The sequence below is a fragment of the Nerophis ophidion genome, linkage group LG01 (assembly GCF_033978795.1).
Source record: "Nerophis ophidion isolate RoL-2023_Sa linkage group LG01, RoL_Noph_v1.0, whole genome shotgun sequence".
Taxonomy (NCBI): domain Eukaryota; kingdom Metazoa; phylum Chordata; class Actinopteri; order Syngnathiformes; family Syngnathidae; genus Nerophis; species Nerophis ophidion.
In genome coordinates this window covers 39,613,968-39,628,708 of record NC_084611.1, presented here as the reverse complement: position 1 = coordinate 39,628,708, position 14,741 = coordinate 39,613,968, and the positions used below count along the sequence as shown (strand labels likewise).

General features: G+C 41.0%; 1 protein-coding gene across 6 annotated transcripts in view; it reads right to left on the bottom strand.

The window, feature by feature from the left end:
• Positions 1-14,741, bottom strand: part of LOC133554076 (membrane-associated phosphatidylinositol transfer protein 2-like) — a 183,902-nt gene that overhangs the window by 65,866 nt on the left and 103,295 nt on the right. For all 6 annotated transcript variants that reach the window (XM_061902462.1, XM_061902486.1, XM_061902478.1 and 3 more), the window contains exons 4-7: positions 12,546-12,667; positions 8,117-8,350; positions 7,704-8,039; positions 1,825-1,920 (exon numbers count right to left, since the gene is read on the bottom strand). In XM_061902462.1, coding sequence (XP_061758446.1) covers positions 1,825-1,920; positions 7,704-8,039; positions 8,117-8,350; positions 12,546-12,667 — 788 coding nt within the window. The remainder of the gene's footprint in view (positions 1-1,824; positions 1,921-7,703; positions 8,040-8,116; positions 8,351-12,545; positions 12,668-14,741) is intronic.

Genomic DNA, 14,741 nt, shown 5'->3' with positions numbered 1-14,741 from the left:
AATATCTTTTGTCAAACCATTGGATCGGAAATTGAAATTGGTTTGGATCTTTGGTGAGAGCAGATATTGTAGGGCTCATCGCTGTATACACCTTTCATAACATGGTCACTACTGCCTAGTTTCTCTTGTTATATTCTTATTTTAAGGTTATATTTTTATTGTCATTGTTGCTTTTTATTTGTTATTCTTATTGCAATATTTTTCTATTTTGTTTCCATTTATGCCCCCATTATTTACTTTTTGCTTTTTAAATTCGATCTAAATTCTGTACTCTGGTGCTGGAATTTAAATTTTCCTGAGGGAACTCTCCTGAAGGAATCAATAAAGTACACTGCAAAAAGTGAAATCTAAGTAAGATTAAATATCTCAAATAATGGGCCCTGCGATGAGGTGGCGACTTGTCCAGGGTGTACACCCACTTCCGCCCGATTGTAGCTGAGATAGGCACCAGCGCCCCCCGCCACCCCAAAGGGAATAAGCGGTAGAAAATGGATGGATGGGTCTCAAATAAGGGTGATATTTGCTTACTTTCTGTCTGATAAGATAATTCTTCTCACTAAGAAGAGTTTATGTTAGTGTTTTACTTATTTTAAGGGTCTTGCTCCTAAATGATCTCAGTAAGATATTACAGCTTGTTGCTGAGATTTTATAACCTACATTGAGTAAAGCATGCTTGAAACTAGAATATCAACTGTTGGCTAGCTGTGTCATCACCAATCGCAAATATAAAATTACTTCTTTAAAGTAATAACTTCTTACTTCAAGCATGAAAAAAAATCATGGTTTTGACAAAATTGTGTCTCATAATTAAAACAGATGGCAGCCAAATGGACTTTGCTGTTTTATTTTCAATGAAACAATAGAAAATACTTACTCATATAGTAGTAGAGTTGGCACAGTACAGTAAACTGACAGTTAATATTTAAACATTTAACATGTGACATTTCTAACAATTTTGAACAGAAATAGTTCATGCACATTCAGATAAATTCTTCAAAATTACAATTAAAAAACATTTTGGCCGGGGGCCGGGCTGTATATATGCGCACTAATTGACTGAAAGAGCCTGCACTTGGCGCGATGATGTCATGTTGTCGATGGAAAAATGCATTTTTAGACCATATGATTTGCCTGAGCGGCTAGGAGACCCCGAGAGTAACAAGCGGTTGCCTTGTTGCCTTTCCATTAAGAACAATGAATTAGTTTTTAGTATAAGTTTGCTGGTTTCAAGAAATGTAATGCCGAGCACATATCATGTCAAGATAATGGCACTAGCATTTACTTAATTTAAGAATATTTTTCAAAATATTGAGCAAAAAGGTCTCTTTTTTTTCTACCAAGAAAAGTGCACTTGTTATCAGTGAGAATATACTTATTATAAGGTATTTTTTGGGTCCATTGAGTTTAGCTAATTTGACTTGTTTTGGAAGGTCTTGACAAGCCAAATTTTCTTGTTCTATTGGCAGATAATTTCCTCAGTTCATAATAAAATACCCCTAATTTTTGTATTTTTTTTTCTTGTTTTTGAACACTGACTTTTTGCAGTGTACTATCTATCTATCTATCTATCTATCTATCTATCTATCTATCTATCTATCTATCTATCTATCCATCTATCTATCTACAGAACAGGAGTGGAACCTCGCTCATTATTTTCTTAAACTCAAATTTACAAGACGGACATGTCCAGGATGTGCATATTCTATATGAAAGGCAGAATCTTTAAAACACCTCGTGTACTGGCTCATTAGAGATTGTGCGAGTGTAACTGATAAAGCCTCAGGCGGAGCACAGATCAAGAAAAAACAACAACTTGCCGCTCACCATGAGCATCGAAGAACTCCTCTTCAGAGCCGTCGTCCGAGTCTCGTGCTATGCTCTGCATCCGCCACTCCGAGAGGCTGTGGCGTGATGGGCTCACTGAGGAAACACAGAAATTCACTGTTGTTATTGTGGGACATGTGTTTCTTTCAAGCCTCCCTCACTCCCTTTTTAACACACACTCTCTCTGAGCACAAAGACATTTTGCCTCCACCGGCCTACACTCACACACACACAAAAGCACGCACACGCAGCGTTATATAAACATGCAACAATCTCTGTGGCGCACTGCTCCATGGCAGATGGACTGCTTGGTGGTCATGCGGCTGTGTAAAAAGTGGGGCTCAGCGCAAAGGAGGAAATTGGCAATGGACAATATAAGCAGCTCTCGTCCATCAGGAGCGCTCAGCCAATGGCAGCAGGGGATACACTGAGGTGCGTCACTCTGAAGGCCGAGGGGAGTGGGGGGGATGGGGGGATTAATACAGCTGTGACAATCACTGCCAAATCTGTGATGTCAGTAGTGTTGCTAAGAATAGCCCGAGAGGAACCACGAGTGTCGAGTGCGGCGTACAGGTGGCAGATCATCACTAAACGCCAGGGGGTGGGAGTGGAGCTTGAAATGATCCAACAGGTTGCGAGGAGTGAATGTGGAGGGGGAGGGGGGCAAAAATAACAATTAGTTTAAAAATCTGATTGACAAGGCAAAGTGTGGCTGGCGTCGCTCATGGACACGTTCATTCTTTAGAGCAGTGGTTCTCAACCTTTTTTCAGTGATGTACCCCTTGTGAACATTTTTTTAATTCAAGTACCCCCCAATCAGAGCAAAGCATTTTTGGTTGAAAAAGGAGATAAATAAGTAAAATACAGCACTATGTCATCAGTTTCTGATTTATTAAATTGTATAACAGTGCAAAATATTGCTCATTTGTTGTGGTCTTTCTTGAACTATTTGGAAACAAATATATAAAAATAACTAAAAACTTAATGAAAAATAAACAAGTGATTCAATTATAAATAAAGATTTCTACACATAAAAGTAATCATCAACTTAAAGTACCCTCTTTGGGGATTGTGATAGAGATCCATCTGGATTCATGAACTTAATTCTAAACATTTCTCCACAAAAAAAGAAATCTTTAACATCAATATTTATGGAACATGTCCACAAAAAATCTAGCTGTCAACACTGAATATTGCATTGTTGCATTTCATTTCACAGTTTATGAACTTACATTCATATTTTGTTCAAGTATTATTCAATAAAATATATTAATAAAGGATTTTTGAATTGCTGCTATTTTTAGAATATTTAAAAAAAATCTCAAGTACCCCTTAGCATACCTTCAAGTACCCCCATTTGAGAACCACTGCTTTAGACAGCAAACTATTTAGAGGACTGAATCCACAGCGCCTCTGCTGGCTGAAGACAAGTAATGCATGGGGACAAATAGACACAAACATTAGCAACACCAGCATGGCGACGGGAGCTAAAGAGATAATATCGTTCACATTTCAACAGCAACGCCATGCTACGTTAGGTCATACTTGTCAACCTTGAAACCTCTGAATTCGGGAGATGTCGGTGGGCGGGGGGTGTATATTGATGCGTCCCGGAAGAGTTAGTGCTGCAAGTGGTTCTGGGTATTTGTTCTGTTGTGTTTATTTTGTGTTACGGTGTGGATGTTCTCACGGAATGTGTTTGTCCTACTTGTTTGGTGTGGGTTCGCAGTGTGGCGCATATTTGTAACAGTGTTAAAGTTGTTTATACGGCCACTCTCAGTGTGACCTGTATAGTGTGAGAACATTTTGTGTATTTATTGTTTGTATTTAGGATTTTTAATTGATGACCACTTGAGTTTTAAGGAGCACATTCAGTATGTTGTAAAAAAACCTGAAACTTTAACTGGGATTTTATTATAGAAACAAGTCTTGCTTTTCTTTTACTGTGAAACAGAAATTGGTGGAAACAACATTTTTACCTGTGTTTGACTTTGGAGATGTGTTGTACATGATGAATGTTACTGCTGGTTGTCTCCACAAGCTGGATAGTGTGTACCACGGGGCACTGAGATTCATCACCAACTGCGCTCCCCTTATTTACCATTTAGTGTTATACTTAATGGTTTACTGGTCATCATGATGTGCCCGACGCCTCAATCATTGGTATGTGTTCATCTACAAAACCATTCCAGGTATCACTCCGTCTTATCCATCTTGTCTTTTAACAAAGAAACAAGGAAGTCACAATCTTCGTTCAATGAATGTTCTGCAATTTGTCATCCCCAAAGTAAGAACTGAACTGGGCAAGAAAGCGTTTAGGTTTCCAGTATCGAAGGCTTGGAATAACATACAATCCAATCTTCAACTTCCAACCTTTGTTACATTAAATGAGTTTAAAGATTCTGTGAAAGGATTGCAGTCTACCTTGTCTGTATGCACATGTGTCACATGAGCAAGTTTTAATGTTGCAAATGTGATGTTTTATGTGATATTTACTGTTTTTATTGTAACCTTGCTGCTGCCCTCTTGGCCAGGTCTCCCTTGGAAAATAGATCTCTGATCTTAATGGGATTTTTCCTGATTAAATAAAGGCTAAATAAAATAAAATAAAAATTGGCTGTTGATCAAGTATGCCTTGCATTCTCACACGTGTGTGTAAGCCGCATATATTATGGCCGGCACGCTGTTTGCATGGAGGAAACGCGGACATGACGACAGGTTGTAAAGCAGGACTGGGCAATTATTTTGACTCGGAGGGCCAGATTTAGAGATAAAAATGTGTCTGGGGGCCGGTATATCTATTTTTAGGAAAACCAATACAAAACCTCACAATAATGTCTGATTAAATGCTAAAAATGTTATAACAGACCGCCTTAAAAAACGGAATGGAATTTAATTTTTTTCTATGAACGATAAAACCCTGAATATTGACAACATATGAACGTCACACCCCCTCTCAATTGACATATTTTACAATCAAGCCAAATGCAAAAAACACAGCGAAATATGAATGTGAAGGGTAAAAAAACAAAAAAACATCAACAATCTGATATATGTGATATATCACTAAGCTTTAGAACTTTCTCGTAAAAATCTCCTTCCACGTCTGTCCCTGACATCCGTCTTTCAGGCTGGCCTCTCTGGAAACACTCTGTGGAAACACTCCCCCCCACACTGCTTGGTGCCTCGTCTGACCTGCTGTGACGTATATTACCATAGTAACTAGTAGGGTTGTACAGTATACGGGTATTAGTATAGTACCACGATACTACCACGGTACCATACCGCCTCTAAAAAGTACCGGTCCGCCACACCCTAAGATTTTTTGTTAAAATAAAGCCAATAATGCAATTTTTTCTGGTCCCCTTTACTAAGAAAAGTATCGAAATGTACCAAAAAGTATCAAAATATTATTGGTATCAGGACAACACCAGTCACTAAAATATCATGCAAAAGCGCAGATTCCAACCATTGAAATATGTTGTATAGTTCAAGACTTATGGTCATTTGAAAACATCACTGCACATCATAATGGCAGCTACACTTTCCATCTTAAGGATCTAAAGAAAATATTTGGGAATGTCCGGCAGGCCAGATTGAAAATCTTAATGGGCTGCATGTGGCCTTGATTTGCCCAGGTCTGCTAAAGGCAGTGCCTTAAAGGCACGCCCCCAATATTGTTGTCTGTGTGGAAATCGGGAGAAATTCGAAAGAATGATTGCCCTGGGAGATTTTCGGGAGGGGCACTGAAATTCGGGAGTCTCCCGGGAAAATCAGGAGGGTTGGCAAGTATGCGTTAGGTAGCAGAAGAATAACACAATTTTTTTAAATGTGTAGCAAGCCTGTATTAATTAGTTTCTTTACAAATCGGTCCCTCATTAAGTAGTGGGCTTACAAATGGGGCGGCCTCATCTAAGTCAGAGGCAATATCGTGTCCGTGAGAATTTTTATTTCTTTTTTTAAAGAGCAACAATTAAAAAAACAAGCATTTGAGCACATCTTCTCTCAAAAGGGGAGAAAACCAGTGCGGAAGATACAGATTTGTATCATGTTTGTTGCTAATTAACAGGCTTTCTGGACACATACTACAGTCCAAATATTATTTAAAAAGTCACTTTAGCATTATAAAGTGTCCAATAGACTGTATGTCTATTGCTGCAACAGCAGAGAGTTTATTCTGTCTTGACACTTTGTATTGATATTTTCTATTACATTCTTCCCGTAAATGATCATGTTTACAGTCATTGTTTTATATGTATTTTTCATGTATGTGGCTTTGGATAAAAGTGTCTGCCAAATACTTAAACATATATAAACACCTGAAAGTCTTTATATCTGCTAAAACCACCAATCTGTTTCACTGGATTCAGAATAAAACCAAAGTCTGTCTTACCCAACAAAGTTAGTATTTGAATATTGTTACTTGAAAACTTATTCCTGGTTGTCTTATGTTTTGCCTAAAACCAGAATGCATCATAATCAGTGGTGGCTGGTAAATTTAGTTTTAGGTGGGGCTGAAAATTTGTAAACCAAATACCTACAGGGGCGTCATCCTCCCCCAGAAGATTTCTTTGTGATTTTCACATGCAAATTTTGAAGATCTTTGCTCCTTCTCAAGTCTGTGGTCAAGCTGCACAAAACCTTGTGTCTGCAATTGGAAGTAATTTAGTTTTTAAGTTTTGTGTTTCTTGTAGAATCTATATAAAGTAGTATACATAAACCCATTGTTAAAATAATGAAAAAAAATATCATTAAAAATATATTTGTTTTATTGCATTGATTTGTTACAATAATAGCTGTTGTATTATTATAGAATGGCTTGTTAAACATTTCATAGGATTTTCAGAGGGAGGAAAATCCAAGACATTTAATATAAAATGTAAAATGAATAAATACATAGTGAGAAAAAGAAAAAAATGGTTAAAAGCCATCGTCCCGTGCATTTTTTTACCGTCACCGGGACGACGGGACATCATTAATGTTAAGCCCTGGAAGTTACATTTTATTGTTTGCATTATTTGTTTCAGCATTGCACTTTGAAGATGGTCCCTCATCTCTTTGACAGCAGACGGACTCCAAGTCTTTCTTACAGTATACATAAACGTTTCTCACTTCTATTCAGACTTCCATATATATTTAATTTCCTTAACCGACTGAAATAATAATAACAAAGAATAATTTCTATGTCTTTGTTAGCCGTTTGTGAAGTTTTGTACTTGTGCGCTAAGTTTGCTCACATCCTGTTCATCTCCTGGGGGCTAAGCCCCCCCTGTCCTTAAAATATGTCTTTGTTAGCCGTTTGTGAAGTTTTGTACTGGTGCGCTACGTTCGCTCACATCCTATTCATCTCCTGGGGGCTAAGCCCCCCCTGTCCTTAAAAGCTAGTGACGCCCCTGCTGCTTAATAAATACACTTTTGGTCAATTGACTTAGTTGTGATTTTCCTCTCTGCATGAAAGTTTAAAATGTAGACACATAGAATCATCATACTGCTGTGATTATATGTATCAAGTGTTAATTCAAGGCTAAGGCAAAAAATCGCGATATATATTGTGTATCGCGATATGGCCTAAAAATATTGAAATATTAAAAAAAGGCCATATCGCCCAGCCCTAATCCGATACTTGTTTTGTTTGCTGATATCGGACCAATATCAGATACTAAGTGGCCACTTGTCCAGGGTGTACGCCGCCTTCCGCCCGAATGCAACTCAGATAGGCTCCAGCGACAAGGGACAAGCAGTAGAAAATGGATGGATGGATGGAATATCGGCTCGTGACACCCCTGATAATAAGGTAGCTTTACGATAATAATTTTGCCCATCCCCAACACTGAGTTAGTGCTATGATCAACTGGCGATGCTGGTAAATTTCAGCTCACCTCCTCTTTTGGAGGAGCGGGAGGATCTGGACGAGGTGGACCATTGCTTGGTGAGCACTCCTCGGGGCTGAAGCGTGTCTGTAACATTGCTGAAGACCACCTCCTCCGCCTCCATGCAGCTGTTGGTATCCTGTGCCTCCTGTTTTTGGACCGGCGACGCCTTTCCTCCATTGGCCTCTGTGGCCTCCTCCACCTGGCCGAACTGAGCCATCTTCTCAGCCAGGGTGCGCTGGGTCTCCAGCTCCAGCTGCCTGATGTCCTCCATGGTCAGGCCATACCACTCATCCTGCCAACACCAGGCCTGCCGGTGGGCACGCACCATTATCTTTCTTAAGCCTGGGGACAAATAAACACCCCTTTAGGAGTCTTAAAAATAAAAATAAAACATGCTGCTAGAAGCTTCGAGCACGCACCAACGTCATGGATAAAGCGTTCAATCTTGGACTGCATGCCCCAATAGCGGAACTCCACCTTGCACAGCTTGTAGGCACACATGATGGGGGTCTTTCCTGGATTGCTGTTGTAGTCTTCTATCCAGTCATCCTTAAGAGGACCCCTCTGAGTCTTGGCCGACTTGTAGAGCCGTGGGTCCTCTTCGGCTTTATACTCATGTGGTGGGATAGATTCGATCACTATGTCGATGGGGTCTGCAATTAAAATAAACAAATACAAATAATTTTTCAGTAAATAGTTGTGTAAATAACAGCCCCGGGTCAAAAAGAAATTTTGCTTTAACAGCTGTGTAGTCAACCTCTTGAAGTATTTGCTACTCATTCATACTTGCCAACCTTGAGACCTCCGATTTCGGGTGGTGGGGGGTGGGGGGTGGGGGCATGGTCAGGGGTGGGGCGTGGTTGCGGGTGTGGTTAAGAGGGGAGGAGTATATTTACAGCTAAAATTCACCAAGTCAAGTATATTTCACATATATATAATTAAAATAAATACTTGCATTTCAGTATTCATTTATTTACACAGATACACACACAAAACACTCATCTACTCATTGGTGAGTTAAGGGTTGAATTGTCCATACTTGTTCTATTCTCTGTCACTATTTTTCTAACCATGCTGTGTGGCACGCACAAAAGTGCTTTCATCAAATGCACTAGAGTCTGGAATCTTCAATCTCTCCCTAGCATGTACAGTAGATGGCAGTATTGTCCTGTTTAAGAGTGTCACAACATTGCTGTTTACGGCAGACGAACTGCTTTACCGTAGACGAAAACGTGACTGCTGTTGTTGTTTGTTGTTACCGCGCTGGGAGGACGTTAATGAAACTGCATAACAATAAACCCACATAAGAAACCAAGAACTCGCCCTCGATCATTCTACAGTTATAACGTCATTGAGCAGACACGTTGTTTATATTGTGGGAAAGAGGACATAAAAACAGGCTGTCCTCACTCAGGTCCGCATGGAGCTGGAGGGGGCGTGCCTTCAGCTCGTCTGAATTTCGGGAGAAAAAATTTGTCCCGGGAGGTTTTCGGGAGAGGCGCTGAATTTCGAGAGTCTCCCGGAAAATCCCGGAGGGTTGGCAAGTATGTACTCAGTGGTGTTGCGCTAATGCTGACTAAGCAGGGTGCTCATTTCTGAACCGAGGATGTCATTGTGGCTTGTGCCGCCCTTTGAGATACTTGTGATTTAGGGCTATGTAAATAAACTTTGATTGATTGATTCATTGATTATCTTCATATACAATTGAAGTTAAAAAGTGGCTGTGGAGCAATCAAAACTGCTCACACGGTCACTAAGGTGGGCACTATGATTCACACTTCAACTTAATCATTCCATCCATCCATCCAAACATCTTCTTCAGTTTATCCGAGGTCGGGTCGCGGGGGCAACAGCCCAAGCAGGGAAACCCAGACTTCCCTCTCCCCAGCCACTTCGTGTAGCTCTTCGCGGGGTATCCCGAGGCGTTCCCAGGCCAGCTGGGAGACATAGTCTTCCCAACGTGTTCTGGGTCTTCCCCGTGGCCTCCTCTCGGGTGGCATCTCATCTGGCTCCTCTCGATGTGAAGGAGCAGCGGCTTTACTTTGAGTTCCTCCGGGATGGCAGAGCTTCTCACCCTATCTCTAAGGGAGAACCCCGCCACACGGCGGAGGAAACTCTTTTCGGCCGCTTGTACCCGTGATCTTATCCTTTCGGTCATGACCCAAAGCTCATGACCATAGGTGAGGATGGGAACGTAGATCGACCGGTAAATTGAGAGCTTTGCCTTCCGGCTCAGCTCCTTCTTCACCACAACGGATCGGTACAACGTCCGCATTACTGAAGACGCCGCACCGATCCGCCTGTCGATCTCACGATCCACTCTTCCCCCACTCGTGAACAAGACTCCTAGGTACTTGAACTCCTCCACTTGGGGCAGGGTCTCCTCCCCAACCCGGAGATGGCATTCCACCCTTTTCCGGGCGAGAACCATGGACTCGGACTTGGAGGTGCTGATTCTCATTCCGGTCACTTCACACTCGGCTGCGAACCGATCCAGTGAGAGCTGAAGATCCCGGTCAGATGAAGCCATCAGGACCACATCGTCTCTAAAAAGCAGAGACCTAATCCTGCGGTCACCAAACCGGAACCCCTCAACGCCTTGACTGCGCCTAGAAATTCTGTCCATAAACGTTATGAATAGAATCGGTGACAAAGGACAGCCTTGGCGGAGTCCAACCCTCACTGGAAATGTGTTCGACTTACTGCCGGCAATGCGGACCAAGCTCTGGCACTGATCGTACAGGGAGCGGACCGCCACAATAACACAGTCCGATACCCCATACTCTCTGAGCACTCCCCACAGGACTTCCCGAGAGACACGGTCAAATGCCTTCTCCAAGTCCACAAAGCACATGTAGACTGGTTGGGCAAACTCCCATGCACCCTCAAGAACCCTGCCGAGAGTATAGAGCTGGTCCACAGTTCCACGACCAGGACGAAAACCACACTGTTCCTCCTGAATCCGAGGTTCGACTATCCGGCGTAGCCTCCTCTCCAGTACACCTGAATAAACCTTACCGGGAAGGCTGAGGAGTGTGATCCCACGATAGTTGGGCAAACTCCCATGCACCCTCAAGAACCCTGCCGAGAGTATAGAGCTGGTCCACAGTTCCACGACCAGGACGAAAACCACACTGTTCCTCCTGAATCCGAGGTTCGACTATCCGGCGTAGCCTCCTCTCCAGTACACCTGAATAAACCTTACCGGGAAGGCTGAGGAGTGTGATCCCACGATAGTTGGGCAAACTCCCATGCACCCTCAAGAACCCTGCCGAGAGTATAGAGCTGGTCCACAGTTCCACGACCAGGACGAAAACCACACTGTTCCTCCTGAATCCGAGGTTCGACTATCCGGCGTAGCCTCCTCTCCAGTACACCTGAATAAACCTTACCGGGAAGGCTGAGGAGTGTGATCCCACGATAGTTGGAACACACCCTTCGGTCCCCCTTCTTAAAGAGAGGAACCACCGCCCCGGTCTGCCAATCCAGAGGTACCGCCCCCGATGTCCACGCGATGCAGCAGAGTCTTGTCAAACAAGACAGCCCCACAGCATCCAAAGCCTTAAGGAACTCCGGGCAGACCTCATCCACCCCTGGGGCCTTGCCACCGAGGAGCTTTTTAACTACCTCAGCGACCTCAGCCCCAGAAATAGGAGAGTCCACCACAGATTCCCCAGGCACTGCTTCCTCATAGGAAGACGTGTTGGTGGGATTGAGGAGGTCTTCGAAGTATTCCTTCCACCTATCCACAACATCCGCAGTCGAGGTCAGCAGAACACCATCCGCACCATACACGGTGTTGATAGTGCACTGCTTCCCCTTCCTGAGGCGGCGGACGGTGGTCCAGAATCGCTTCGATTTATTCATGAGAGCATTTTTGTTGTAAACTGTGAGGTGCGACTGTTAAAATCATGTTTGTTTTTAGAAATGATGACAGCTGTGAACAAGAGCATGTATTGTCTTTGTGTGATGATGTAAATGAGATGTGGTTGTATTGTATATTAAGTATGTGTCCATGAAAGGTCATTTTATGACTTTCCTTAATTTGATTATGTGATATGGTATGATTTTATTGTCATAATTTTATTGCATGATTTTTGTATCCCTTTAGTTTAGGTAGCCAGGGACTGCAGATGGAAATGAGCTATTTAGCTATAATCTGGTACGGAACATATCTGTCTTTGAGCTTAATGTTTCTGTGCATTGTCCCTTCAAATAAAGACTAAAAAATAAAAAAATAAAATAAATGTATAACATTGTTTCTGTGTTGTGCACTAATTGCGAATAAATGACAATGTGTTCAAAGAGCGCTACGATTTCGTTTTCCTTTTTTCATGCACTCCAAACCATTATTACAGTTTTGAAAATATACTTGTTTATAAAGGGCTTCGAATGTATTAAATGTTTTTTTATGTCAGCCTTTCAGCCAGGTAAACAAACCGCCTAGCTATGATCAGATCATTTACATCTTCAATGTAACTTCATCTTTATAATACCAAATAGCAACAAATGTAGTTTCATGACAATTTGGTGACAATGGTGTTGGAAAGACCCTCTCTTAGAAAAAATCAAGGAGTCGAAGAAGCAATACTGGTAATGGCAAATACTATGACGATATGTATTGGTAGCAAAATGCAGGAGCACAGATTGGCCACAAGTGGGCCTCGGCAGTACCTCAAGTAAAGAAAACAGGATGAGCTTTTAGGCGGCCACCTAAGTACACTTTGTAACAATCTCTTGACATTAAAATAAACCTGACTTGCAACAAGAAAATGCAAATACAGTCTGTGCTGGAATTAAAAGGCTGTGACATGAAAATGCTTGTGCATGAACATTCTTTGGTCTCACCAATTGTCCTCTGCCTCTTGTCTGCCGCAGACAAGTTGAAAACATCTGCTTGGGTACCGGTGTCGGCCAGGTAGTACGTCTCAATGTCGATGGAGAACTTTTCCACAAAGGGACAGGTGTACCTGAAGGACAATATGCATTTCGCATCACTCCTAAATCAGGACGTAGTTATAGGCTTTGTTGGTACCTGCCCTCTATCATTCCATTAACAACAGCTTCTCTCTTTTTAAGTGACAACGCTCTCTCGCTGCTGAAGATATAGCGTGTGCCCATCTGAGGCGCCTGCAGCCGAGTTGTCACTGTCTGAATAGACGCGTCAACAAGGCACTTGCAGTCTATCAAGTCCATGACAGTACAGTCAAGGGCAGGCAGTCTCTTTTCAGCACCTGAACGTCTCAATCGAGCCCCACACAGTCTGGCATGCTCCCAAACGAGAGAGCCTGGGAGATCAGACGGCCTGGAAGTGTCTTCACAAATACTTTTTGACACCTGCTCTGATGTCTGAATTTACTAATCTACTTAAAAGCAGTACACCGTAAAAACTAAAATCCAAGTACCGTATTTTTCAAACTATAAGTCGCAGTTTTTTTCATAGTTTGACCGGAGATGTGACTTATACTCAGGAGCGATTTATGTGTGAAATAAACACATTGCCGTAAAATATAAAATAATATTATTTAGCTCATTCACGTAAGAGACTAGACATATAAGTTTTCATCGGATTTAGCAATTAGGAGTGACGGATTGTTTGGTAAACATATAGCAGGTTCTATATGTTATAGTTATTTGAATGACTCTTACCATAATATGTTACGTTAACATACTGGGCACCTTCTCAGTTGGTTATTTATGCGTCATATAACGTACACTTATTCAGCCTGTTGTTCACTATTCTTTATTTATTTTAAATTGCCTTTCAAATGTCTATTCTTGGTGTTGTGTTTTATCAAATAAATTTCCCCCAAAAATGCGACTTGTACTCCAAATGCGACTTATATATATTTTTTCCCCCCTTCTTTATTATGCATTTCCGGCAGGTGCGACTTATACTCCGGAGCGACTTATACTCCGAAAAATACAGTAAGATGAAATATCTCAAATAATGGTGATATTTGCTTATTTTCTGTCTGATAAGATCATTATTCTCACTCAACAGATTTTATTTTAGAGTCTTTTACTTGCTTTAAGGGTTTTGGTCCTAAATTATCTCAGTAAGATATTACAGCTTGTTACTGAGATTTTAAGACCTACAGTATATTGACTAAACCATGCTTGAAACTAGAATATCAACTGTTGCAAAGCTGTCATCAACACTCACAGGTATAAAACTACTTTTCTAAAGTAATAATTTCTTATTTCAAGCATGAAAAAAAAATCATGACTTTGACACAATTATGTCTCGTAATTAAAAACAGATGACACCCGAATGGACTTTGCTGTTTTATTTTCAATGAAACAATAGAAAATACGTACTCATATAGTAGTACAGTTGGCACAGTACAGTAAACTTACAGTAAATATTTAAACATTGAACATTTTAAACAATTTAGAACAGAAATAGTTCATGCACACTCAGATAAATTACTCAAAATTACAATTAAAAAGATTTTGTATATATGCGCACTAATTGACTGACAGAGCACGCACTTTGTGCGATGACGTCATGTTATCGATGGGAAAATGCATTTTTAGACAATACGATTTGCCCGAGTGGCTAGGAGACCCCAAGAGTAACAAGCGGTTGCCTTGTTGCCTTTCCATTAAGAACAATACATTTGTTTTTAGTATAAGTTTGCTGGTTTCAAGAAATGTAATGCCAAGCGCATATCATTATGTCACGATAATGGCACTAGCATTTACTTCATTGAAGAATATTTTTCAACATATTGAGCAAAAAGGTCTCTATTTTTCTACCAAGAAAAGTGCACTTGTTATTAGTGAGAAAATACTTATTTTAAGGTATTTTTTGGGTTCATAAAGGTTAGCTAATTATACTTGTTTTGGAAAGTCTCGACAAGCCAAATTTTCTTGTTCTATTGGCAGATAATTTTGCTTAGTTCAAATAAAATACCCCTATTTTTTTTTTTTTTCTTGTTTTTGAACACTGACTTTTTGCAGTGTACACAACCAAAAATGCATACGTATTGACAAGGTATAATGTACAATAATTAAATCAACAACTGATGAGCATTAAAG